The sequence below is a fragment of the Saccopteryx leptura genome, chromosome 3 (assembly GCF_036850995.1).
Source record: "Saccopteryx leptura isolate mSacLep1 chromosome 3, mSacLep1_pri_phased_curated, whole genome shotgun sequence".
Classification (NCBI taxonomy): domain Eukaryota; kingdom Metazoa; phylum Chordata; class Mammalia; order Chiroptera; family Emballonuridae; genus Saccopteryx; species Saccopteryx leptura.
The window spans coordinates 190,149,624-190,176,260 of NC_089505.1; the positions used below are offsets into that span (position 1 = coordinate 190,149,624).

Consider the following 26,637-nt stretch of genomic DNA (forward strand, 5'->3'; position numbering starts at 1 on the left):
AATTTGAAATGCATGGTTTTTACCAACTTAAGACAGCCATTTTACTTGCAAGCATTCTGAAGGCTCCTATTTTTAGTATATCCCTTATAAATAGCAAGCATCCTGTTTTAGGCAAACAACTGTTTATTTCTTTGCTCTTCTTTCATCTTTTTCATAAAGGAAGATGTTCAGGCTGTTCCATCCTCTTAGGGAGACAGCAAGGACAAAAGTGTCCACATCCTCACATACCTTTTAGTAGAAGAAACAGATGATAGACCAGTAAATGTGTTACATTTTGTAGTGGGGACAGGGAACAGAAGAACTGGGAGGAAATAATGGGGATGCTTTTCTGTCCTAAAGGAAACAAACTCATCAGTAACATGGCCACATAAACCCACTGCGCTCCTCCTCCTCCTCATTGTCAGCACTCCATTACCAAAGCTGGTTATGCAGCTCGCTAATGACTCTTTCCTCTCTCCTATCTCATTCTCTCTGCACACCCACTCACCCCCTGCCATGTGCCACTCACACTAGAGCTATTGTACTGCATACCTAGGATTCAAATCTGCTACTGTGTTACATAATCACCTCTGAGCTTTTAGCTCTTCATGCAGAATTCATAGTAAAACAGTAGCTGGGGTCCATGAGAAAAAAGCATGGTTAATGTACACAACACAGGCCCCAAGTGAGAAGACCCCCTCACTTTACTTATTTTCACAGAAACTTAATGATTCAATCCATAAACTCATAACAATTACATTACCTCCCTAACAGTTCAAGTTTCTGTGAAGATTAAATTAAAGGATGTTCTGCTCTTGTACACAGAGCTACCCAGCCCCCCGGTACATGGAACAGAATGGAAATATTTCAAAATGCTGCAACAGCCCAACATCTGTGAATGCCATGAATGCTCTCAGGTTTTGCTGCTTGTCCCTGTTACATGTGTTAGGAATATTACATCATTTGGAGCTACCTGGCTGTGAAACAAAATCTCATTTTTCTCCCTGTAGAATCATTTGGGGTCTTTGGCATTTATTTAAATTCATTATAGAATGTTATAGAAGAAAGAACCTTATGGTTCTTTCTGCCTCACCTTACAAAGCAGCCTAACTTTGGACCGTCCTAACTGAAGTGCCTGACAACCCGTGAGTGCACAGTCGGACAATGTGATACCTCCAGCTCTCTCTGTTAGATCTGGGCTCACACAGCCTGGGATAGAAGGCATGTCGGTACCATGGCATTCTCTGCATAGATCTCTGTGCCTTATCTATTTGGATTTTCTTCTTAGGAAAAGAGTCTAGGTTGGTGTTACCAAAGCCTTAACTCTTCTTTCACAAGGATACTTTCCCAGCAACAGCAAGACCCTAAGAAATAGGGATCATTATTTTAGTAAATTAAATGATGAGAAATGTAATATGACCTGTTCTAATTCCAAGAGACTTTAATCCAAATACTGAGTTGACTTTTCCATCAGTCCCAGAAACATGCACAAAATGGGACTGAGATAGGACAATAATTAACAGTCACCTCTTCAAAAGACAGAGGAGGCTGGGGTAAATGCTTAGGTACATAACTATAATATACAGGTGCTATAACAGAGGTGAGGACAGAAACTGTGGAAGCACAGAGAAGGGGCTGATTTCTGTTGGAAAAAAATTAGGAAAAGCTGTTTAAAAGGAAGGCATTCACGCTTTCCCTAAAGTGTAGGGAGGATGCTCCCCGCCAGCTCTGAGGGGTTAGTTCTGAGGTGGAGCGAGGCAGGAGCGGAGGGTGCAGAGGCAAAAAGGTCCGCAAGGTGCTTGGGAAGCACAGGTGGTCCCTGCGGCTGAAACACTGGGCAGCCAGTAAAGAATGGTAACAAGTGAGACAGAAAGGAGCTGTGGGAGGGTCAGATATGCCAAAGAGGATGGAGACATCGTTTATACGGAGACCCTTCAAGGGTCTTAACTGGGAGAATTGAATGATCAGAGTTGTTTGACAGTAGTAAAGAGTGGGCTGAGTAGTGGGGTTGGGGAGGAGAAAAGAAGGTTCTGGAAGAAAAGTAAGGTCCAGAGCCATGGCAGGACTGCTGCTTCTGCACAGGAGGTATAGTGGCATCAGTGAGTGAGCAGGTTCCAGAGTTGCCTGTGTTCAGTAATGCCTGCATCTCTCTGGCCGTGACCTTGGCTGTGTGCCTCATTTTTCCTCCCTAAAATAGGGGGGAATCACAATAGTACCTGTATCAGAGTTGTAAGATCTAAATGAATCAATACAGGGCACAGTGTGAGCATTTAAAAGTATTAACTTTTATTATCATTACATACAGTAGTCTAGGAAAAGTTAAGGAAGGCTTCATATAGGTTAGGATGAGGGCCTTTATATTCACCTCTGGTTTTAGGACCTGGTCAGCCACCAGAAAGGTAACAAAACAGCCCACATGCAGTGAGATCCCCTTGAACTCCAAGCAAAGTAAAAGCTTAACTTCAAAGAACTTTGACAGTGAATGGTCTAGAATAGATTGGATTAGGTGAGTCAGCTTTCCCTCAGGGAGTCTGGCAGGTTCTCTGGAAGATGTGGTGACTCTTTCAGGCCACTGGAGTGTCATTTTGTAAATCACTAATCTGAGCAACGTAATGAGGAAAGCTGTTTCACTGAAGAGTCAGCTTGGTGCTCTTACATTAATAGGGTAACGGCTCAGGAACCGGCCCAGGGCTGCAAATAACTTACTCATTGGAACTCTAATAGCACCAAATTGTTGGTACAGGCCCCAGGGACAGCCTGAGAGACAGCAAGTCAGGAACAGAGACAGGGTCTGGACAGTTCTTCATCATTCTACCAATGCTGCAAACTCCCGATAGTACCACAGTCGCTTTAGAAATGACTCAGGGTACAGCTCATGGCAAAGCCATTGTGGAAACTCTAGGCCTGTGGTTCCCAAATGGGCAATTCTCCTCCCTCAAAAGATACTTAGCCATGTCTGGTGATATTTTTGGTTGCTAAAACTAGAGGAGTTGCCACTAGCATCTCATGGGTAGAGACCAGGGCTGCAGTAAACATCCAATAATGCAGAGGGCAGCCCCCACCACAGAGAATTGTTGAGCCCAAAATGTCAATTATGCTGCAGTTGACAGGCTCTTTGAGCCATCATTAACCCAAATGCAATAGATACATCAATGCTGGTACATAAAGCATATTCAGAACAACCTTCTATAAAATTTTTAATACTGATATATATTTTAACATAAGTTAGCCTGACCTGTGGTGGTGCAGTGGATAAAGCATTGACCTGGAATGCTGAGGTCACCAGTACAAAACCCTGGGCTTGCCTGGTCAAGACACATATGGGAGTTGATGCTTCCTGCTCCTCTCCCCTTCTCTCTCTCTCCACTCTCTAAAAATGAATAAATAAAATCTTAAAAAAAATTAAAAAACTATTTTAACGTAAGTTATAAACACATATTGGCATATGAAGCCTATGATTGATTATGAAGGTATTATTGCTTAAATTGAGGCTAAATTAGTATTTAAGTTTTTTAAGTATTTATTAAAAAATACAATGTAAATAATAGTGTAAATAGACTTCAAATATGGCACAGACAAAAAAATCTGAAGAGTGTGATATGATGTAAGGTTTAGGAATACTTGTTTAGACCAGTGCCCAGAAACCTTGTTCTGTAAAGAACCAGATAAGTACCTGAGGCTCCGTTGCAAGTATTCAACTCTGCCATTTCAGCGCAAATGTCACCATGACAATAGATAAGCAGATAACTCCTCTCACCATCCCAACCATTATAATCCAGTGTCTAAAATGAATCTTTTAAGCTCAGTGACCATGGCAGGCTGGAACACTATTGCTTGCCCTAGTTAGCAAGATTTAAAATATTTTTAAAGTAATAATGCCATTTTTTACATGTGTTGTTGATAAGGCATGTTGTTCTCTCCACCTTACATGTGGACAGTTAGTGGGGCTTGTGTTTAATCAGAGCACACAATCTTACAAGCATCATAATTCAGTTTTTGGATATAGTGTATGGAAACAGAGTGGGTTCAGATTTTCTGCTCTCTTTACTACCAGTGTCCTCATGGGCCTGCTTATTACCCTCTCCAAGTCTCTGTTGCCTGCTTAATGAAATGAGGACAATGACACCTCTCCCACAGAGTTAGTATAAAGATAAAAGGAGATACTAAATGTGAAGTTTCTAGAGCAATGGGCGACACATCCAGGAAATGTTTGCTTTGTTCACTCCCTCCTTTCCTTCTCTACCTCAGTTCTTCCAAGGAAGCCCTTTTTGTTATTAAGCCATTGATAAAAGGAGCAGCCAAGTCAGGGCACATGCAGCCCTGCTATACAGCACCAGGTGCCTCCCTGAAAATTAAAAGATCTCTTCATTAATACCCTGTTAATAGGATTTGTCAACCACTAACTAACAGAGGCACCTAAGCATCAGTGAGTCCAGCTCAAATCTTTCATTCACAAGAACAATGAACAATTTCTGAGTGTCCACTTTGTGTCAGACATGGTGCTGGGCACCAGCTACAAACACAAAGTAGACATGAACCCTGCCACACAAGAAGCCTACAGCTTGCTTGTAGAAAGGAAGATAGTAAACACACAGATGTTCATAATTTTCACTGTTGTGGAATCTCCCAGGAATGTAGGCAACGTGTTGCCTGAGACAATTTACTAAAAGTAAAGAGAAATTAAGGTGATGTTCGGATGGGAATACATTGCAGGCCAAGAGTGTGCCATGCATTACTGTACGTGGCCAAGGGGTCAACTATATGGAAACAGCATCTGGGTTCATAATATGGGTCAAATTGTGCAAGATGTTGCATGGCATGCAGTGTTTAAATAACTGCTTCTAGGTTTTCACTTCTCTTTAGCAGTGAGACCTTCTACATAGAGCACACCTTCTGAGTGGCAGTTTCGTTGTATAAAACTAGCATTGTTGTATAAAACTAGACTGATTGTTCCCCTTTCTGCCAATGCCAGTAGCGGTAGAGGCCAAATGTGATAAAGTGCTACATTTAGGTTGGTTTAATTCTTTGCCTTAAATAGTATAGTTCATGTGTTAACTGGATTTTCCATTTGTTGCTCTTGAAACACTGGCTTTATAGATGGGTCAGACATTCAGAGTCATAATGAGTCTAGATCTGAGTTTTAGAAAGTTGCTCTGACAACAGTGTGGAAAAGAGACTAATACTGGGGTTTTGAAAACAGTTGGAAGCCCATTTCTACAAATAGCAAGTGAGGGTCTTACATAAGGGCATTGGCAGTAGGAGGGACACTTCACCTGCACCAGCCCTACACAAAAGGTGTGTTTTACCCACTTTTGCTACTGAGAAAGCTGAGGCTCAAAGAAGTTTAATAATCTGATCAACAGTAAGGTGCAAAAATTTGGACTCAGATTTGTATCCTAATCCTATCTCCTCAAACTGAGGTCGCATAAGAACCTCCCCAGCCTCCTTCTCAGCTCACTCCTCTCTCCTGGGTCCTTCCCTGCTCTCTTGTCCTTCTCCAGAGTCGCCAGATAGAAGGGGTCATTCGGGGGCTTGTCAGCCTTCCTCTCAGAGGGGGCAATCGATGACGTAATTAACTCAATACATAAAAACCCTTTTTGTGGATTCACCTCGCTTCATGGAAAATACCTGCTTCTTTTTCTTCTTGTCATCTTAACAATTCTTTTTTAAATTTATTTTAATTTATTGTGTTTACATAGATACTAGTATCTCCCCGAATGCATCCCTCCTCCCCCATGTTCCCCTCAACATCCCCTTTACCCCCTACCCACAACGCCCTCCCACCTTCCCTCCAGGATTTTCTGTTCTGCTCTCTATAGCGCTGTGTTACGTGTATATAATTTCACTAATCTCTCTTCCTTCTCTGATCCCATCCTCTCATCCACTTTCCTTCTCTCTGCTTTCCCTCTGGTCCCTTTGATCCTGCTTCTGTCTCTATTCTGCTCCTCAGTTCACATTGTTCACTGGATTCCTCAAATGAGTGAGGTCATATGATATTTTTCTTTCTCTGCCTGGCTTATTTCACTTAACATAATAGTTTCCAGGTCCATCCATGCTGTCGCAAAAGATAAGAATTCCTTCTTCCCCATGGCTGCATAGTATTTCATAATACCACATCTTTTTAATCCATGGACACTTGGGCTGTTTCCAGATCTTGGCTGTTGTAAACAATGCTGCCATAAACATGGGGGTGCATTTCTTCTTTTGAATCTGTGGTGTGGTGTTCCTGGGATATATTCCTAAAAGTGGGATGGCTGGGTAAAAGGGCAGTTCCATTTTTAATTTTTTGAGGAACCTCCATACTGTTTTCTACAGTGGCTGCACCAGTCTACATTCCCACCAGCAGTGCAGGAGGGTTCTCTTTTCTCCACATCCTCGCCAGCACTTATTCTGTGTTGTTTTGTTGATGAGTGCCATTCTGACTGGTGTGAGGTGATATCTCATTGTGGTTTTAATTTGCATTTCTCTAATCATTAGTGATGTTGAGCATTTTTTCATATGCCTATTGGCCATCTGTATGTCCTCTTTGGTGAAGTGTCTATTTATTTCTTTTGCCCATTTTTTGATTGGATTGTTTATCTTCCTGGTGTTGAGTTTTACAAGTTCTTTATAAATTTTGGTTATTAACCCCTTATCAGACATATTGTCGAATATGTTCTCCCATTGTGTGGTTTGTCTTTTTATTTTGTTTATATTGTTTTTAGTTGTGCAAAAGCTTTTTAGTTTGATATAGTCTCATTTGTTTATCTTGTCCTTTATTTTTTCACCTCCCTGTAGAGGTAAATCAGCAAATATATTGCTGCGAGAGATGTCAGAGAGCTTACTGCCTATGTTTTCTTCTAAGATGCTTATGATTTCATGACTTACATTTGAGTCTTTTATCAATTTTGAGTTTATTTTTGTGAATGGTGTAAGTTGGTGCTCTAGTTTCATCTCTTTGCAGGTAGCTGTCCAATTTTCCCAACACCATTTGTTAAAGAGACTGTCTTTACTCCATTGTATGCTATTACCTTCTTTGTCAAATATCAATTGTCCATAAAGGTGCGGACTTAATTTTGATTCTCTGTTCTGTTCCATTGATCTATATGCCTGTTCTTATGCCAGTACCAAGCTATTTTGAGTACAGTGGCCTTTAGTATAACTTGATATCAGGAAGTGTGATACCACCCATGTTATTCTTCTTTTTCAAAATTGTTGAGGCTATTCGTGTTCTTATTTGTTCCATATGAGTTTTTGGAATATTTGTTCTATATCTTTGAAGTATGTTATTGATATTTTAATAAGAATTGCATTGAATTTATAAATTGCTTTGGGTTATATAGATGATTTAATGATGTTTATTCTTTCTATCCATGAACACGGTATATGCTTCCACTTGTTTGTATCTTTCTTTATTTCTTTTATCAGTGTTTTATAATTTTTCAAGTACAAGTCTTTAACCTCCTTGGTTAAATTTACTCTTAGGTATTTTATTTTTTTGTTGTTGCAATAGTGAAGGAAATTGTTTCCTTAATTTCTCTTTTAGACAGTTCATTGTTGGTATATAAAAATGCCTCTGATTTCTGAATATTAATTTTATATCCTGCCACCTTGCTGAATTCATTTACCAGATCTAGTAGTTTTTTGACTGAGACTTTAGGGTTTTCTATGTACAGTATCATAACATCTGCAAATAATGATAGTTTTACTTCTTCTTTTACAATTTAGATGCCTTTTATTTCTTCTTCTTGTCTGATTGCTGTGGCTGGGACTTCCAGAACTATGTTGAATAAGAGTGGTGAATGGGGGTACCACTGCCTTGTTCCTGATCCTAAGGGAATTGCTTTTAACTTTTGGCCATTGAGTATGACAGTGGCTGTGGGTTTGTCATAGATGGCCTTTATCATGTTGAGGTATGTTCCCTATATTCTTACTTTGCTGAGAGTTTTGATCATAAATGGGTGCTGGATTTTATCAAATGCTTTTTCTGCATCTATTGATATTATCATGTGGTTTTTCTCCTTCCTTTTGTTTATGTGTTGAACCACATTGATTGATTTACAAATATTGTACCAGCCTTGCCTCCCCAGAATAAATCCCACTTGATTATGATGTATAATGTTTTTCATATATTGCTGGATCTGGTTTGCTAATATTTTGTTGAGAATTTCAACATCTAAATTCATCAGGAATATTACCTTTCTTTCTTTGTATTGTCTTTGCCTGGTTTTGGAATCAGAATTATCCTCACCTCATATAAGGAGCTTGGAAGTCTTCCCTCCTCTTGAATTTTTTGAAATAGCTTGAGAAGGATAGGAGTTAGTTCTTCTTTGAATATTTGGTAGAATTTGCCTGTGAAGCCATCTGGCCCAGGGCTTTTGTTTGTTGGGAGTATTTTTTATGACTATTTCAATCTCATTTGCTGTAATCGGTCTGTTTGTTTTCTGATTCTTCCAGATTGATTTTTGAAAGATTATATGTTTCAATATTTGTCCATTTCACCTAGGTTATCTAATTTTTTGGCATACAGTTCTTCATTCATAGTATTTTCTTACAGTATTTTGTATTTCTGTTGTGTCAGTTGTTACTTCTCCACCCTCATTTCTAATTTTATTTATTTGAGTCCTCTCTCTCTTTTTTTCTTGGTGAGTCTGGTTAAAGGGTCATCGATCTTGTTTACCTTTTCAAAGAACCATCTCTTGGTTTCATTGACCCTCTGTATTGTTTTTTTAGCCTCTATGTCATTTATTTCCACTCTGACTTTTATTATTTCCTAACTTTTACTTTCTCTGGGTTTTACTTGCTGTTCTTTTTCTAGTTCTTTAGTTGCAGGGTTAAGTTGTTTATTTGAGCCTTTTCTAACTTCTTAAGGTATGCCTGTAATGCTATGAACTTCCCTCTCAAGACTGCTTTTTTTGTGTCCCATAAATTTTGAGTTGTTGTGTACTCATTTTCATTTGTTTCAAGAAAAATTTTTTATTTCTTCCTTGATCTCATTGTTGACCCATTCATTATTTAATAACATGCTATTTAGTTTCCAAGTGTTTGAGTATTTTTCAGTTTTTTTATTGTACTTGATTTCTAGTTTTATGCCATTGTAATGAGAAGATGCTTGATATGGTTTCAATCTTCTTAAATTTGTTGAGACCACTTTTGTGCCCTAACATGTGGTCTATCCTAGAGAATGTACCATGAGCACTTGAAAAGAATGTATATTCTGCTGCTTTAGGGTGAAAGGTTCTGAAGATATCTATTAAATTCAGTTGATCTAGTGTGTCCCTTAAGGCTGCTGTTTTTTTTTTGTTGTTGTTAATTTTCTTTCTTGAGGATCTATCTAGTGATGTTAGTCGGGTATTGAAATCCCCTACTATTGTAGTATTGCTGTTGATCTCACCCTTTATGTCCATCAAAGTCTGCTTTATATATTTAGGTGCTGCTATATTAGGTGCATAGATATTTATAATAGTTATTTCTTCCTGTAGGATTGCTCCTTTTATCATTATGTAGTGACCATTTTTATCTCTTACTATAGCCTTTGTTTTAAAGTCTATTTTGTCTGATATAAGTATTGCTACCCCAGCTTTTTTTTCATTTCCATTTGCATGAAATATTTTTTTGCATCCTTTTACTTTCAGTCTATGTGTATCTTTTGTTTTGAGATGGGTCTCTTATAGACAGCATATGTACAGGTCCTATTTTCTTATCCATGCAGCTACCCTATGTCTTTTGATTGGAGCATTTAATTCATTTACATTTAAGGTTATTATTGATATGTAGCTGTTTATTGCCATTTTATTCTTTCAATCTACACTCTTCTTTTACTAGATTCTTTTCCTGCTTTGTTCTGCTTATAACAGGCCCCTTTTCATTTCTTGCAGCATTTGGTTTGGTTGTAATGAATTCCTTGAGGGTTGTTTTTTGTCTGGGAAGCTTTTTATTTCTTCAATTTTAAACGATAGCTTTGCTGTATAGAGAAGTCTTGGTTGTAGGCTCTTGTTCTGCACTATTTTGAATATTTCTTGCCATTCCCTTCTGGCCTCAAGTGTTTCCGTTGAAAAGTCAGATGTGATCCTTATGGGGGCTCCTTTGTAGGTGATTGACTGCTTTTCTCTTGCAGCTTGTAGTATTTTTTCTTTATCTTTTAGCTTTGGTATTTTGATTATGATGTGTCTTGGTGTAGGTCTCTTTGGGTTCTTTTTTAATGGGGTTTTTGTGCTTCTTGAACCTGTGTGACTCTTTCCTGCAACAATTTAGGGAAATTTTCAGCTATAATTTTTTAAATTAGGTTCTCTATCCCTTGTTCTTTCTCTTCTTCTTCGGGAACTTCTATTATGTGAATATTGTTTCTCTTCATGTTGTCACAGAGCTCTCTTAGAGTTTCCTCAGACTTTTTGATCCTCTTTTCTTTTTGCTGTTCTGCTTCCATGTTTTTTATTTATTTATTTATTTATTTATTTATTTATTTATTTATTTTTTACAGAGACAGAGAGTGAGTCAGAGAGAGGGATAGACAGGGAAAGACAAACAGGAATGGAGAGAGATGAGAAGCATCAATCATTAGTTTTTCATTGCGCATTGCAATACCTTAGTTGTTCATTGATTGCTTTCTCATATGTGCCTTGACTGTGGGCCTTCAGCCAACTGAGTAACCCCTTGCTTGAGCCAGCGACCTTGGGTCCAAGCTGGTAAGCTCTGCTCAAACCAGATGAGTCTGCACTCAAGCTGGCAACCTCGGGGTCTCGAACCTGGGTCCTTCCGCGTCCCAGTCCGACGCTCTATCCACTGCGCACCTCCTGGTTAGGCTGCTTCCATCTTTTTGCTTATCTTGTCTTCTAAATCACTGATTCGATCCACTGCTTCATCCAGCTTGCTTTTAATTCTTTCTAGTGTAGTCTTCATTTCTGATATTATGTTTGTCATTTCTGTCTGGTTCATTTTTATGATTTCAGTGTCCTTTTTGATGCTTATAATTTATTTATTTAGGTGCTCATTAAGTCCATCAATTGTAGCTTTAGAACCTTAAGCATCCTAACAATCATTGTTTTAAACTCTGCATCCAGTAATTTGAATACTCCATTTCATCTAGTTCTTTTTCTGGAGATTTTTCCTGTTGATTCATATGGCTTACATTTCTCTGTCTTTCCACTGTTTCTGTGTGTGGTTTGCAGGCTTGTTAGAGTTGTGGGTCTGAGGTTGGTTTATTTAATTTGGCTTCTCCTCCTGGCCTTTATTTCTCTGCTTCTGCTGGTTGCTTGGATTTAATTCTCCTTAACTACTAGAGCCACTTTAAAGTCTTGATTTTTCTGCTGTCTGTTTGCTTAACCCAGCAAGGAGCTTCTGTTTGCTGATCTCAGCAGGGGGCTTAGTTGAAACTGTATCCAAGAATGCAGTGGGTGCAGTGTTACTCTGAGAATCTGAAGGTGTGTTCTGCCAGTTACTTCCCAGAGGCGGGGCGCATTCTCAGTATGAAGGAGGAGGTGTAGCTCAGGTCTCCCTGGATACCTGAGTCACTGCTCCCCCCCCCTTACTTCCTCCTTTCTGAAGTGTCTTTCTTGCTGATTGGAGCTGAAGAGCTTTTTGGAGGTAGGACACCTGCTTCTACTTTAGGCTTGTGATAGGCAGAGGGATCGACCCCTTCCCCAGCTATTGCTGCCTCCTCACTGGAGAATGAATCAGCTCAGCTTAGGTCAGCCCAGGCACTACTCTTTCCGTCACTGTCTCATTCTCCCCACTTTCCTCATGCAAGACCAGTCAGTCCTCTCAGCCCTCCTTAACCCTGGAGCCCCAGGCAATTGGCTGTGAGCAATATTTTCTGCTCTGGCCCTTTAAGGCTCACCAGCCGCTTCCCACAGACAGAAATTTTGCTCTTCTCCCTATTCAATGCTGTCTGGCTGTCTCCTCCAGTCCCTGGGTTTCTAGGTTGGGTCTCCAGTTCTAAGACTGAGGGCCCCCACTTCTCAGGGTCTGTCTTCTTCTTCTTCTTCTTCTTCTTCTTCTTCTTCTTCTTCTTTTTTTTTTTTTTTTTTTTTTGTATTTTTCTGAAGCTGGAAATGGGGAGAGACAGTCAGACAGACTCCCGCATGTGCCTGACTGGGATCCACCCGGCACGCCCACCAGGGGCGACGCTCTGCCCACCAGGGGGTGATGCTCTGCCCCTCCGGGGCGTCGCTCTGCCAAGACCAGAGCCACTCCAGTGCCTGGGGCAGAGGCCAAGGAGCCATCCCCAGCGCCCGGGCCATCCCTGCTCCAATGGAGCCCCGGCTGCAGGAAGGGAAAAGAGAGACAAAGAGGAAGGAGGGGGGGTGGAGAAGCAAATGGGCGCTTCTCGCATGTGCCCTGGCCGGGAATCGAACCCAGGTCCCCCGCACGCCAGGCCGACGCTCTACCGCTGAGCCAACCGGCCAGGGCCAGGGTCGGTCTTCTTGTAATGAGAGTCCTTCTGGACCCTCAGCCTCAGCCTCCCCTCGCTCCTGGGAGCAGGGGAGCCCCCACCATGTTCCCGCACTTTCTACCAGGATCCATGTGGATTCTTCTGTGCTCCTTGGTTTTTGAGTCCTATTCTTTTAGTCCAAAATTGGTTTTTCACGATGACTGTTCCTAAGTTAATTTGTAATTTAGTTTGGTGATGGGAGCTGGCAGTCTGTGCATTTGCCTACTCCACTGCCATCTTGGAATCTCAATACTTCTGGATTCTTAAGTGCTCGGATCTGCCTTCAGGGCTACATCTGTCACCAGGGGTGCCTCGAACCCAGAGGCAGAAGGGGTCCAGGAGAAAGCCTCCAACCTGGACAGTGCCCTCCCAATCCTCCGTGGGCCACCCTGCCACTTTCTGCACCCTGCTGCAGAGAAGCAATCTCCGGGACGAGCCCAGCGGCAACCTCGTGATCACCGACACTACCTTACCCACCACTGCTAGTCTTCACCATTCTTAAGTACAGTTCAGTATTGTTAAGTACTTTCACACTGTTGTCCAAACCAATCTCCAGAGCTCTTTCCTTTTCATCCTTTTGGAAAAGTAGAGCTGTCACATGCTAGTCACACCTCAGGAAGATGATGTTATTAGCCGGGTGAAGTCCCCAGCTGTTTTTGTTGCACCTCCAGCAGGCAGTCAGTTGCTGATCTCCACAACTGGTCCTTATTTTACAAGGGTTGTAAGTAGTACTATGCCTAGTACCTGCCTAAGTACCTGGGGGATGGGCCTTATCATTCCATTCTACTCAGTCTCACACATCCAGTGTGTCTTTGAGGAAAGAGAAATCACAGTCTCCTGTATCACAGGTTGCCTGGAAGGCTGAGTTTATCTGCCACTGCATAGTATTTCTTTCACTATCGTCTTGAGGTTGTTTGGAGCCTTCTACCTTAAAGAAGTCATACCTTCTGGTTTCCAACTCTTTTTTCCCCACCAAATGTTAGCTGCTTTTCAACCTTCATGTATAATATCCCCAGCTCTGTGTCTTTATAGGAACTATTGTTAATTAATGTCTAGATTAGGGAAAGGAGAAAGCAAGGGGTAGGGCAACACATACCTTTTCTATCCCGACTTCTTTCATACTGAGTGTGAAATCCCAAGCAGAATTGGTACACAGTATGAGTTTTTGCTTGATGGAAGGGCCACCCTGGGAGGTGGGGCACTATCTCCCCATTCGGTCATCTTTCAGTCTACTATGATATTTGTCACCCAGAGACCATCTGTCATGTACTGCACCTTCCTGCTCTCATTAACGTTTGTATTAAACTAGGAGAGATACAGAGCCCTTAACCTGCATTTTTGTAAATATATGATTTAATCTTATTCAGTCATTGAAGGGTTTCTTTTTTTAGTTGTTAGAATTCGTTGCCATAAACATCATAGCTCATAGTGTGTGAACTAGATTTTCCATTTGTGTCACTGTGGAGTTATGTGGAAAATACAAAGAGCAAAGCAGCCCTTTGGAAATAGTGGAAGGAAGAAAGTTAATTGAATTTAAATTAGACATAGCAATAATTTAAAGCATAATTGAAAGTTTCAAGGGACACTATCATGCATTCATATGGCATGAGTAAGATTTTTCTTTTGTAGAAAATATTTTCATGTGAACTTATTGACATAGAGTATAACTTCACACTCCATTGTTTTATGAATTTCAAACACTTTTGGATGCTAAATGCATTGATTTTTCTGTTTATAAATTCCTTAAATTAAAGATATAAATTCCACTTCTAATTAATCTGAAAAAAATTATAAAATTTAATTATGTGTTTCTGGTCCATTATTCTTGCTGGACTTCATTCAGAACCTTTTGTAAAAAGGATTCTAAATTGCTCCAGAGCCTAAGATAGACACTATTAAGAAAATAACTATTTTCTTTATTTTTGAATATATGCATTTTCTAATTTTCCTACAACTTAATATGGCTTCTATTTATGAAGCAAGTCATTTTTAATTAGAAAACACATTTTATCTGAGAAGGCTCAATTTAAGTGGGAAAACCAAGAATATCATCACCATTGCTTCCTGGAAAACTTACCCAGAAAAAAAAGAGATGAATCATTACCTGTGGCTGCTGATGGTCTGATGTCATCGTAGGATAGAACTTTCTCTAAGTCACCCTTGACCATGTCCATCCTGATGTTCATGAATGGGTCGCTAGTCTTGTGGTCCCACCTGTTCTCTTCCCCTGGATGTCCATGCAGGAAATTACAATTGGTCTTTCCCACACTCATTGCCTACTGATCATGCTATATAGCTTTGAAAGCTAGAACCTCATGTATTATCTTTTTTCTGGATCCATAGCTCCTTCATCAGATCAACCCTTTTACTTCTCCTATGAGACGTATGGTTGGCCAAGGAACTTTCCTTTGGCTCTTGGAGGTATGGATCTTACCCAGAAATACTTGTTGAGTGAAATAGTTTTCAATTTTGTGTTTTTATTTTTTTAATTGTAAATACACAGGACAAAAAATTACCATTTTCATCATTAAAGTGCACAGTTCAATGGCATTAAGTGCATTCACAGTGCCGTTCTAGTGTCTCCACCATCCATTCACAACACATTGGAATTCTTCCTACTCCATGCTGCTGCCACCATTAGAAAATTCTGCTGTCATCAGAAGTTTAGCTTTAAGCTGAGAAACGAGACTTCAGTTGCTCTGGAGACTCTTTGCCTCTTAGGACCAGATAACTGAGTTTTATAAAAGGTCCTGATGCATTTATATGACATCAGCCAGAATGAATGTCTTTTTGCCTCCTTCTCTTTACACAGCTCTGAGCAGAGGGTTCCCTGCTCCACTTCTTACCACAGCTCTGGTTTGCACTTGGGTGACGGGGTCACCAAAGCAGGACCTCTGGGCCTTCCAGAAATAAGACAAGTGCCAACTGTTGTGATTGAATGTGATGACAATAAAGAAAATGTGCCTCATGAATCAGACTACAAAGACTCTTCTTGCCTTTACACAAGAGAAGAGGAGGAGGAGGAGGAAGACGAGGATGATGACAGCTCATTGTACACCAGTGCGTGCATCTAATTCTTCATTGGAGGGTGGGGGGCTGACCAACACTCTGGTTCTAATTCAGGGTCTGGTATCAACTGGCCCTAGTTTACAGGGCAGCTCAGTTGACTTCTTAGGGCCTCAGTTTCTTTGTTAGTAGAATGAAAGTGTAGATGTCTTCTAAACATCCATATAGCTACAAAAATTAGAGCATCATGCCACCACCTGCAGCTGCTTAGTTGGCTCTTCCTTTCTTTGATTGCTTCCCTTGGAATGTGATCTCTCCCCCCAAAAAAGGAGCTGGAGACCCTAAAATTCAATGCCAGTCACATAATAGTCAGATACACTTACCATTGTATATGTGGCAAATTCATTTTAAGCAGACCTCAACAACTTAAAAAAGCCTGAATTTAAATTTCTTATTTTAGGCCTTACAATGTGCTAAGAAGAAATGAAGAAAGCAAAGTTCAAAATCTGTCATTCTGGAGCTGAATAATAAATAAATTTTAGTTAAGTGATTAAAGACAGATATTTGTTTAACTTTTAAATAAATGAATTTATATTATAAGCAACTTTTCACTGTGTATATACTGTGCCTGGCTACATGCTAAGATTTTTATTCTGTTACTTACCTCTTATGACACCTAGGGGCAGACATGATTGCCCCATTCTACAGAGAAGGTGAGGAAAAGGAGAGGTAAGTGACTTGCCCAGAGCCTCACATCTACTAAGTGGCAGTGCTAGGGTTCAATGTCAGCTGTGTCTCATCCCAAAGGCCATGTTCTAAAACCAGTGGAGGAAGAAAGAGGATGAACACTACTAAGTAAAATGCAGAGGAATCCCCCAAACTTTACATTTCCCAGTCTCTTCCTCTCACTTGGTAAGAGTCCTGGTGAGCTATGAAATTATCAAGATATAGTTGAGGAGAGGATCACAGAGGGGCAGCCAAGGGTCCAAATGATCCATGGTAGAGGAGCCCCTGCCCAAAGAATTGACTGTTTTACACCAGCATTTCTCAGCCTCAGCACTGTTGACATTTTGGATCAAATAAGGCTTTGTTGTGGGGCTCCTTGTGCACAGCAGGGTATTTAATAACATCCCTGGGCCCTGTCCACTGGATACCAGGAGTACCCTCGCCCCTGAGCTCCAGTTTTGACAACCAAGACTATGTCTAGACTTGCCTAAAGATCATGCCTGATTGAGAACCACAGATTTACTCCAGATAGATGAGAGTCCTGCCCTGCCTTATGTTAGGGGAAAAAAATCCCAGAATGTTGCCTGTTTTAGTGAACTCACTTACAATCCCATCCTAAATGGACCCCACTCTATCTGCCTAGCTTTCTTTTCCTTCACTTCTCCCCAGCTCTATGGTCACTGCTCTCTTTTGTCTCTTGTAACTACCTGGTTTTTTATCTGTCACCTCTGAGCTTTCCCATGTGCAAATGTCCACCACCTACTGTGTGTGCACAAGTCATTTGCTCTGCAGGTGCCAGCCCCTTCTTCTCTGTGAAGGTTCACCTGGTTCCTAAAGGCCTCTGTCCTTTCTCCCCACTGTGCTTTCTGATGCACTGCAGTCTGGCCTGCCCTCCTTGGTGACGCTGGCAGTACACTGAAAGTGTCCGGACAGCAAAGATCCATCACAGGCTCCCTGTATACTCCTCACATGCTCAACGCATGCTGTGCATGTAGATCGTGTTGATCACAGGAACTCTGTTCAGATGTCCTTTGTGACCCTAACCACTCTTAGGTGTTAAGCCCGTTGTCTTTCTGCCTTTTACCATGTGGCCCACATTTGGTCCCGTGGGAACCCAGGCAGGTGTGTGCTGGCATTATTGACTCGTTTCTCCCCTCTGCAGGCTCCCTGGCTATGAAGGTGTGCAGGAAGGACTCCTTAGCCATCAAACTCAGCAACAGGCCCTCCAAGCGAGAGCTAGAAGAAAAGAACATCCTTCCCAGGCAGACAGATGAAGAGAGACTGGAGCTGAGGCAGCAGATCGGCACCAAGCTCACCAGGTAGGACAGCAGAATCACCGCGCTACAGATTTTGGTAGAAGAATTCAGTCTCCATCCCCAAATCGGTCTTGGGTATCTCTTGAAGAGCTTGCTGCAGAAAGAGTCAATGGAAAACATTCCATTTCATCGGCTGAGTTGCTTCTATAGTGCAAACCTGGAAAATTTCACTTGATTAGAGGTTCAGGGAGAAGCTGAGGGGAAAATGCCCAGGACAAGAACCACCTGTAGAGAAATCACCATCATCCAGTAGAATTAAGAGCCTGTACACGTAGGAGTTGTGGTTGGTTAAGTGCAAAGCAATCAAATAAATGCATCTTCTTCTATATTATGCAACCAAAAAACATCAGTGGTCATTAATGATGCCTCATTACTAAACTGTGACTCTTCTTGAGTGATCACCCTTTATGTTCGGATAATACAGACGTAGACATAGAGTATGTTACATTAATATACTAAACACCTATGTGTGTATTTATAATCTAGAGTGCATTTATATGGTGCTAGTTTACATTTGTGGAGCACATATTATTTGCCAGGCATTCTTCCAAACATCTTATATGCATTAAATCACTTAATCTTTGAGGCTCCCTATGAAATGAACATTTTGTGCCACTTTACAGATGAGAACCCGGAGGCATAGAGCAGTTTAGTTACCTGTATAATGTTGTACAGATCTGCCCCAGAGCACTCCCTCTTGACTACCATATTGCTCTGCCTCTATAATAATAGCCATCACATGAGCCCCGACTTTGTCCTAATCAGTGTGCTAAGTGTTTGGATGCAATGTGTAAACATCTTCCAGATTTCATTCTACTCTCCCTCTTCCTAGCTCTATTGCCTTGAGTAACTCACACTTATTCTCTTTGCTTGTGTTCATGTATTTGTAAAATGTGCGGTTGTAGTATTAAATAATATAAGTAAAGCCACTAACATAGTCATAGTACATATCAGTCATCTCTTATTATTCATTTTCTTCTCCCAACAACCCCATCAATCACTTTCATTATCATCTTCATAAGTACACGTGAGACAGTTGGTACCTAAAGTTATGGAAGCAAATGACATCCAGTAGTGTGCTGGGATTCTTTTGTCTCAGCTGATACATTTTGTTACTTAAGGACGGCTTCTTTCTCATAATTAACTTGTTTTCTTCCTGGAGGATATTGTTCTAATCTTACAGAACTGTGTATAAATAGTTAACACTGCTGGATGATTTGTCCTTGCATTAGGCAGTCTTTAGAATCATGGAATGAAAATATCTAACCACCCACTCCCCCATCCCTCATTCCGGTCTGTCACTGAATGTGGTTCACATCCACACTTTGATCATCCAGATCTCTCTTAGCACCTCAGTGATAATTAGAGAACTCTGGAGAGCTTGTCCTGTTGTTGGAGAGCCTGGTGGTTAAACATTCTTCCTTCTATTAAACTGAGTGCTCTGTCCATGCAGCTCTCACCCTGGGTCATATTCTCTGTTTTCTGCAGCTACTCAAAGCCTCATGCCTTTTACCATGGGAGACTTTAAGGTACTTGGAAACAATGACCCTGGCCTCCCCAAGTCTCATCTCCTAGGCTGTAGGCTAGGTTTTCTTGCTGGAGTTTGTGGGAGGGGCGTGGATATAGTTCTGGACTGATTCCTGACCAGCCTATTCAGTTTTATACTTGATATAACTGGGGCTGTTTGGGGATGAGAGTAGAGTATAGGAGAAAGAGAAGGAGCAGATTTTTGCTCCCAGCCCCTCTTCTCAGGCAAAGTTCAGTCCCATGTCCTGAGTATGGGCATCCTTTACAGTGTTTCTCTGCCCTCACCCCTCATTTCCCCACCCCTGCTACAGTGCAGGCAGAGCCCCAGGTGTATGGGGAAGTGGAAGACCTTTCTGCAGATGTGAGATACCAGCACATCTGGCTGATCAAGTTGGCATCTCCTATGGCAAGAGAGAAAAGTGGGAGGTATAGAAAGCAGATGTGTGAGGCTGCTGCAGGTATGTGTGGCAAGCCACTTGGCTTGTCCACTGTTGAGCCATTCCTCCTGGAGGTAGCTGACCAAAAGGCCACCCACTGTTGTCCCAGAACATCCTTCCAAAAAGAGAGACAGCTGCCAGCTTCTCCTGCCTGAATCCATGTCCACACATCCCAGTGTGCCTGGCTGGCAGTGGTGGTGACCAAACTCAGAGGTGGGATGAGACAGAGAGCAACCTTGCACTGGGGAAGGTTTTCTGCACTGGAAGCCTTATCCTTATGAATCAACCCTTTCCCAGCCCTTCCTCTTCTACAACACTTCAGTACTGCTCAGAATTCATGAACTCCACGGAAGGTTGACCATGGTACGAATTCATTTCCACCCTCTCACCCTGGTCATTAGAAGGAGAAGGCACCCTGACTAGGGAGAGAAACAAGTACAGAAGGGACTGTTGGGCACATTCAAGGTGTCGAGCTGGCCTCCATCCTCACTCTAAGGCCACTTCATCTTTGTGCATTCTTTCTTCTAAAGGGTTTATTTTCTTGTATCAAGACCCTTGGCCTCTCTAGCCAGATTATAGGAACTGGACCTAAAAGGGAGAATGCCAGGAGTGTTCCGCAGTCTGATAAGGTTGTACAGAGTTCAGACAGCCAGGAGGACAGGCCAGGTCTACTTCTCTGAGGTAGTGCAGCCACCGATTCCCACCCAAGGGCTCACTCATCTACCCTGAAGCCAGAGCCGGTGAAGGGGAAATCTGAGAGCCAGAGGTGACATGGGGGAGAGAGAACTATCCTGTGGCCAGGACCTGGAACGCACTCCAGCTCTGCTTCTTCTGTTTCCTAAGTAGGCATTGACCTTCCCTGGGCCTTTGTATCCCAATCTGACAGGATTAGATTAAATCATCCAATCACTGTGTGTAAAAAGCAAGCTTCACTATGGTAAAAAGTAACCAAAAGAATGTAAGAATCTGTTGTAAAGCTTGAATTTCTGAAGCTACAAGGCTATTGTGTTCCTGGGCCATTTGAGGTAGCGAATGTGCCGAAAATCTTAAATTCTTCCAAAATCATGTGATCCAGCCTGTAATCCTCATGGAGTAAGCAAGATATAAAACATAATTTTAGCCTGACTGTTTTAATAGCATTAAAAAAAAATTCACCACTCCAAGAATAAGCCCACATTGAAAGTTGAGGAGAGGGCAGAAATGTCAAGCAAAATAATGTCAAGTATTAAGGCAGAGTTTCTATAAAAGAAAAATATTGTTCTTCTGAAAAATATTTTCTCATTGATGCTTTTGGGCAGACTCTCCTAAACCTCAGTCAGCAACTAATCTGGATGTTTGGATCATAAATCTCTCAGTCAACCACCATTGGAGAAACGCAGCTGCCCTTGGGACATGAACATAGGCAACGCTCCTCCTTATGTACTCAGTGGAGGAGTACTTATCCACAGTTTGCTTTTCATTTATCCACAGTCAGCCACAGTCTGAAAATACTAAATGAAAAATTCCAGATGTAAACAATTTTTAAGTTTTAAATTGCACACTGTTCTAATAGTACGATAAAATCTCATGCTGTTCTGCCCTCTCTCCCCAGGACACGAATCATTCCTTTGTCTAGTGTATCCCAGTGCTTTCCAACTGCCAGTCCACAAACAGGTGTCAGTCCACCAGAAATTTTGTGCCATCCATGAAAGATTTAACTGCCCTGATGTTGTTTGAAGATTTTAGACCCAAAGATCTTAGTTGAATTTGCTTATTATGCTCAGGGTGATTGCCACTGGTCACCATGTCATCGATGAAAATACTATTGAGGTTGTCTTAGATACCTTGGGAACTTGTAGGCTCATTGGAACAACTTTTTGCACTGAGCAGAGCATTTACGAATCATGCGCAATTGACAAAAAATATTCGGACAAACTTACATAGTATTAAGCGTATTGCACATATGGAGTTTGGAAACCAAACACCAACTTGTACCGTGTTGCACTATTATGCATGGGAAGATAAAACTTTATTCGTTGTGTGTTTCCATTTCTGGCTGGTTAGGTCACTGGTCCCCAAGTGTAGAGAGGTTGAAAACCACTGGTGTATCCTACACTGTATGCACTCTGCCCATTAGTCGCTTAGTAGCTGTCTTGGTCATCATATCTACTGTAGAGGTATCACGCTGCTAGTGTTTAGCTCTTATTTTACTTAACAGTGGCCCCAAAGCATAAGAGTAGTGATGCTGGCAATTAAGATTTATCAAAGAGAAGCCATAAAGTGCTTCCTTCCAGTGAAAAGCTGAGAACTGTACAAGGTATTTGGGAGAGAAAGATCACATTCACATAACTTTTATTATAATATATTATTATAATTGTTCCATTTATTATGTTGTTGTTAATCTCTTACTGTAATTTATAAAGTAAACTTTATCATAAGGTTGATAAAGTATTTATAGGAAAAGAATACAGTATATATAAGTTTCAGTACCACCTGGGGTCTCAGGATCCAAGAGAGGTCTTGAAACAAGTCCCCACAAATGAGAGGGGACTACCATACAGACTCAGGACAGATGCAGAGCACCAAGGGATGAGCAAGGCCATCTACTCTGGTGCATGCGGGATGGAAATAGTATAACTTCTGTCTCTTTTATATCATTCTTTTTAAGTTGATTCTCCCTGTGTTATCATGTACATAGTATGTTAGTACAGTAGTACTTGTATGTAACTTCTAACTAAAGAAATGGCATATGTAGCAATAACCATGCTTAGATTGTTATTGATGGAGCCCCTAAAAAGCTTAAAATCCACTGGTCTGAGGACCCATCTCATGGCCATGGGAACTGGTCTTTTTATCTCCAGTGACCTCTAGTCAGGGGGAATGTGGAGATCTCAGGACAATTCTTCACCCTCCCAGAATCCTCCCAAATTCAAGACCATGCTACTTTCTCTCTAGGTGTCTTCTCAATGCGCTTTGACCTGAACCCTAATAAGTGGTCAGCCTAACTGTGATCTTAACCAGCAAACCCACTTCCAGTTCCCTTCATTTACCAAGCCTTTTATCCCCACCCTCAACCCCCACCCTCAGTTTTATTTAATCCACATCGCTCTATTTTATTTATTTGAAATCCAGTTACCACCATCTCCCCCCTGATAAAAATTACCATTAAAAACATTAAACATGGAGCGATGCTTCTCAATATTCATAATTAGGGTGACCTGTCAAGGTGACCTCTTGGTCAGCGGAAGACACCTCTGGCCCCTCTCCACTTCCCAGCTAGGGACATTGACTGGGTGAAGAAGTGAAACCCCCCCAAGGATGGAGTTCAGGACCACTGGGAATGGGGTTTTCAGGTACTAACGGTAAGTATGGTACAGAAAGAAGTAACGCTTTTGTTTCTGAAACACCACAGAAAGTGAATCATTCTATAATCACCAGGACTACTTATTGTAAAAGAAAGGAACTAATACCCTGAAATGTGACCTGTTCATGGTGACTCAATAGCCAGTGCACTTGGGCCTCTTCCTGGGGAGCAGCCGGCTTTTCAGACGCAGCTGGCCCAGTCCTCTCCAACTGCCCTCCTGTCCCTCCATCCCCTCCCATGCCCTCTGTAATGTTAGATCAGAAGGAGAAAAAGCCAGAGGAGAAAAAGAAAACAGAAGGTGTCTTGAAATAGATGTGTAGGAGTATGCAATCTAAATTAAGCTCAGTAGTAAATGAGAATTCAGGCACTCTGCCTCCCTGACACACTTGTTTCCCCAAAATATTTCTTCACTGTTAAAATATCATCCACCCCCTCTGGGATGATCTGTTATCATCTTTTCTGCAGTCATGATTGATCAAAAATTTTCAGCAGTCCCTGGCCGGTTGGCTCAGTGGTAGAGCATTGGCCTGGTGTGCAGAAGTCCCGGGTTCGATTCCTGGCCAGGGCACACAGGAGAAGCGCCCATCTGCTTCTCCACCCCTCCCCCTCTCCTTCCTCTCTGTCTCTCTCTTCCCCTTCCGCAGCCGAGGCTCCACTGGAGCAAAGATGGCCCGGGCACTGGGGATGGCTCCTCGGCCTCTGCCCCAGGCGCTAGAGTGGCTCTGGTCACAACAGAGCGACGCCCTGGAGGGGCAGAGCGTTGCCCCCTGGTGGGCGTGCCGGGTGGATCCCAGTCGGGCGCCTGCGGGAGTCTGTCTGACTGTCTCTCCCCGGTTCCGGCTTCAGAAAAATACAGAAGAAAAAAAAATTTTTTTTTTCAGCACCTAGCTGAGCTGGAGAAGGCATAAGCCCCCACTTAGAATCAGAAACATCTCTATGAGGAAGATCTTGGATGTCTGGCTGCTTGGTTTTGGAAAGAATGTTTCTCCTTGTGATGTCCTTTTTCTAGATGAGACATAGCCAGTGGTTAAAGCCACTCACTTATGAGTCTTCTCAATGACCAAAGGAAGATACTTAATTTGAGCTAGAATGGAGTGTATGTTTTCTAGGGCAGTCGTAACAAAGTTCCACAGACTGAGTGGCTTACAAAACAAGTATTTATTGTTTCACAGTTCTGAAGGCTGGAAGTTTTAGATCAAAGTGTTGGTGGGGTTGGTTTGTCCTGAGAGCCATATGAGAGAAACTGTTCTAGGCCCCAGTCTCTGGTGGTTTGCAGGCACTCTTTGGTGCTCCTTGGCTTGTAGATCTGTCACCCTGGTCTCTTCCTTCATCTTCACTTCTCCTTCTGTGTGTCTCTGTACCCAGCTCTCTCCTTCTATAAGGACACCAATCATATCAAATGAGAGCCCACCATAAAAACCTTTTTTTTTCTTTTTATATAAGTTTTATCTTATTTTTAAATTTAGTGAGTGGGATAGAGGCAGATACAGACCCTCAGATGTGCCCCAGCCTAGATCCACCCAGCAAGACCACTAGAAGGAGATGCTCTGCCCATCTGGGGCCCTTGCTCTGTTGAAACAAGAGCCATTTTTTAGCGCCTGAGGCAGAGGCCCTGGAGCCATCCTCAGCACCTGGGACAACTTGCTCCAATTGAGCCATGGCTGCAGAGAGAGAGAGAGAGAGGTGAGAGGAGGAGGGGTGGAGAAGCAGGTGGCCACTTCTGTGTGCCCTGACTGGGAATCGAAACCTAGACACCACATGCCAGTCTGATGCTCTACCACTAAGCCAACCAGCCAAGGCCAAAGACCTTGTTTTAATCTGATTCTGTGAAGATCCTGTCTCCAAATAAGGCCACATTCTGAGATACTGGGAATTAGGACTTCAGCGTATGAATTTGGGGAGACACAATTCATCTCATAACATTTGGGGAAGCATAAAACGAGTCTGCCTAGAAAAGGCACTACAACCTCAAATGCATGCCAGGGCCAAAGAGATGCTTGAACATAAGTGAAGCAGGCAGTTCTGAGATTGTTCATAGGGAGTATCAAGAACTGGGGTGAGAAGGAAAGTCCATCCCTTATCTATAGGGGCTGTTACTGTTCAGCTTTAGCCCCTTATTGTTTTTGTAGAAATGAAAGGCCAGTTATCAGATTTTCTGAAGAAGAATCTGAGTTGGGTTTTTTTAATTAAAATTCCAACATTTTTAAACATTGTACAGATCAAGCAGAATATATTTATGCACCACCATTCAACCCAAAGACCACATCTTAGCCTGGCCCCCTGGTTTTAATCTGATCTGGAAGTCATTGTGTTTCCTATCCATAGTGTGAATTCTGCATGAGTGCACTGCACATTCTGGTGAGCTGCTGAGACAAAACAGTTATGTATATAGTAAACCTAAGTGTGAGAATGTGCATGTGTGTGTCTATAACAATTTGGAATTAACATCTTCTAGGATCTAAATTAATTTGAACATAGTTTTTTATATGGATTGATCATTAAAGCAACATACCATGTTCCTAAAAAGAACTTGAGATCCAACTCTGTGTTTCAGGAATTTAGTCAGATGATTTTCAGAGTATTTACAGGGTACTGATGAATAGGTTGGATAAGGAAGTTGGTTGAAACAGATGTAACTGCCTTCATTTCCTTACTGCCCATGATTCAGGGAATCAGACAGATTTAGGATTAAAGCACTTGGGGATTGTTGAGTTTGAATCAACACTTAAGTCATGAAAACCAGCATTAAATACCATATGACAGATCAGATGTAGGACCCTCTTTGGGAAGTACCAGGTTTTCCCTCTTCTCCCCTCCTCACTACTGATCATTGCAATCACTTAGAAAGCTGCTGTCTTTCTGCTGGTGGGGGGATGGTGAATGAGATAGGGATGGTAGACTAATCATCCCATGAAACCTGATATGTATTCTTTCTTATTTAGAAAGTAGTACTTATGCTAGAAAGAAAAGGTATTCTAAATTTGTATTTTACATTCCTAAGGAGTTCACATTATACCCCCTATAGGCAGTATATAAAATAATATGTATGAAGGGCTTTTGCTGCTTAAATCATAATACAGTGTTCAAGGGAGAAAATTGAAATGCATTTTTTATGCTCATAGCACCAGCAATGAATACAGTAATCATGGCTAACTATAGTTGGCATGCTGTTCATGGTTTGGGAAAATTGGTGCTGAGTCTGACCCACCTGAGCCTCGTTCCAAGGTGGCAAATGGCGTGTCCCCCCAAAATCTAAGGACTAATTCTGACTGTGAGCTGGCATCTCCTCAAGCTAGGTAATTTCTTCTGCTACAAAAACATTTTCTAAAAATAGGAATAACAATCAAAGGCACTATGAGTTCAGTTCAACTTTGACTGACTTAGTGCACCCTGGGCACGCGTCTCTGTGAATCACTTCAAAGAAAGAAGGGAAGAATATAGACCTGAGTGAAGTTTGGGTATCATTTTCATCCTCATTATCATCACTGTCGTCACCACTTTGGCTCCCATCATCACCAGGATTGCCTCAAAGCTGAGAGGGCACACAAGAGCAACTGGATCTGCTCATCCTCACACACAAAGCCCAGGCGGGAATGGCTCAGATTGGTGGGCTTTCCCTGGGGCTCTTGAGACCTCTCATTGACAAAACAGAAACTAGATACTGGTCTTCACGCTGAGACTGAGGAACGGAATGAGCGAAGTCAGAGTACCATCGGACTGGAATGCCGTTGTTGAGCCCTGCAGCATCTGCCAACAATCATGGCAACTCTTCAGGGGGCTCCGCGGCTTCCACATCATCTGACATATCCCATTCCCTCGCTGCAAAGAACAGGAAACTCTTTTTAGAAGCCCTCTTGAAATGCTGGTGTCTTCTGAAAGGTGCTCTGTGGAGCC

General features: G+C 41.9%; 1 protein-coding gene across 1 annotated transcript in view; it reads left to right on the forward strand.

Annotated features, from left to right (window-relative positions):
• PHACTR1 (phosphatase and actin regulator 1) overlaps positions 1–26,637 on the forward strand; it is a 555,275-nt gene that overhangs the window by 490,772 nt on the left and 37,866 nt on the right. The window contains exons 10-11 of the mRNA XM_066377083.1: positions 15,201–15,448; positions 17,283–17,439. Of these exons, the coding sequence (XP_066233180.1) occupies positions 15,201–15,448; positions 17,283–17,439 (405 nt within the window). The remainder of the gene's footprint in view (positions 1–15,200; positions 15,449–17,282; positions 17,440–26,637) is intronic.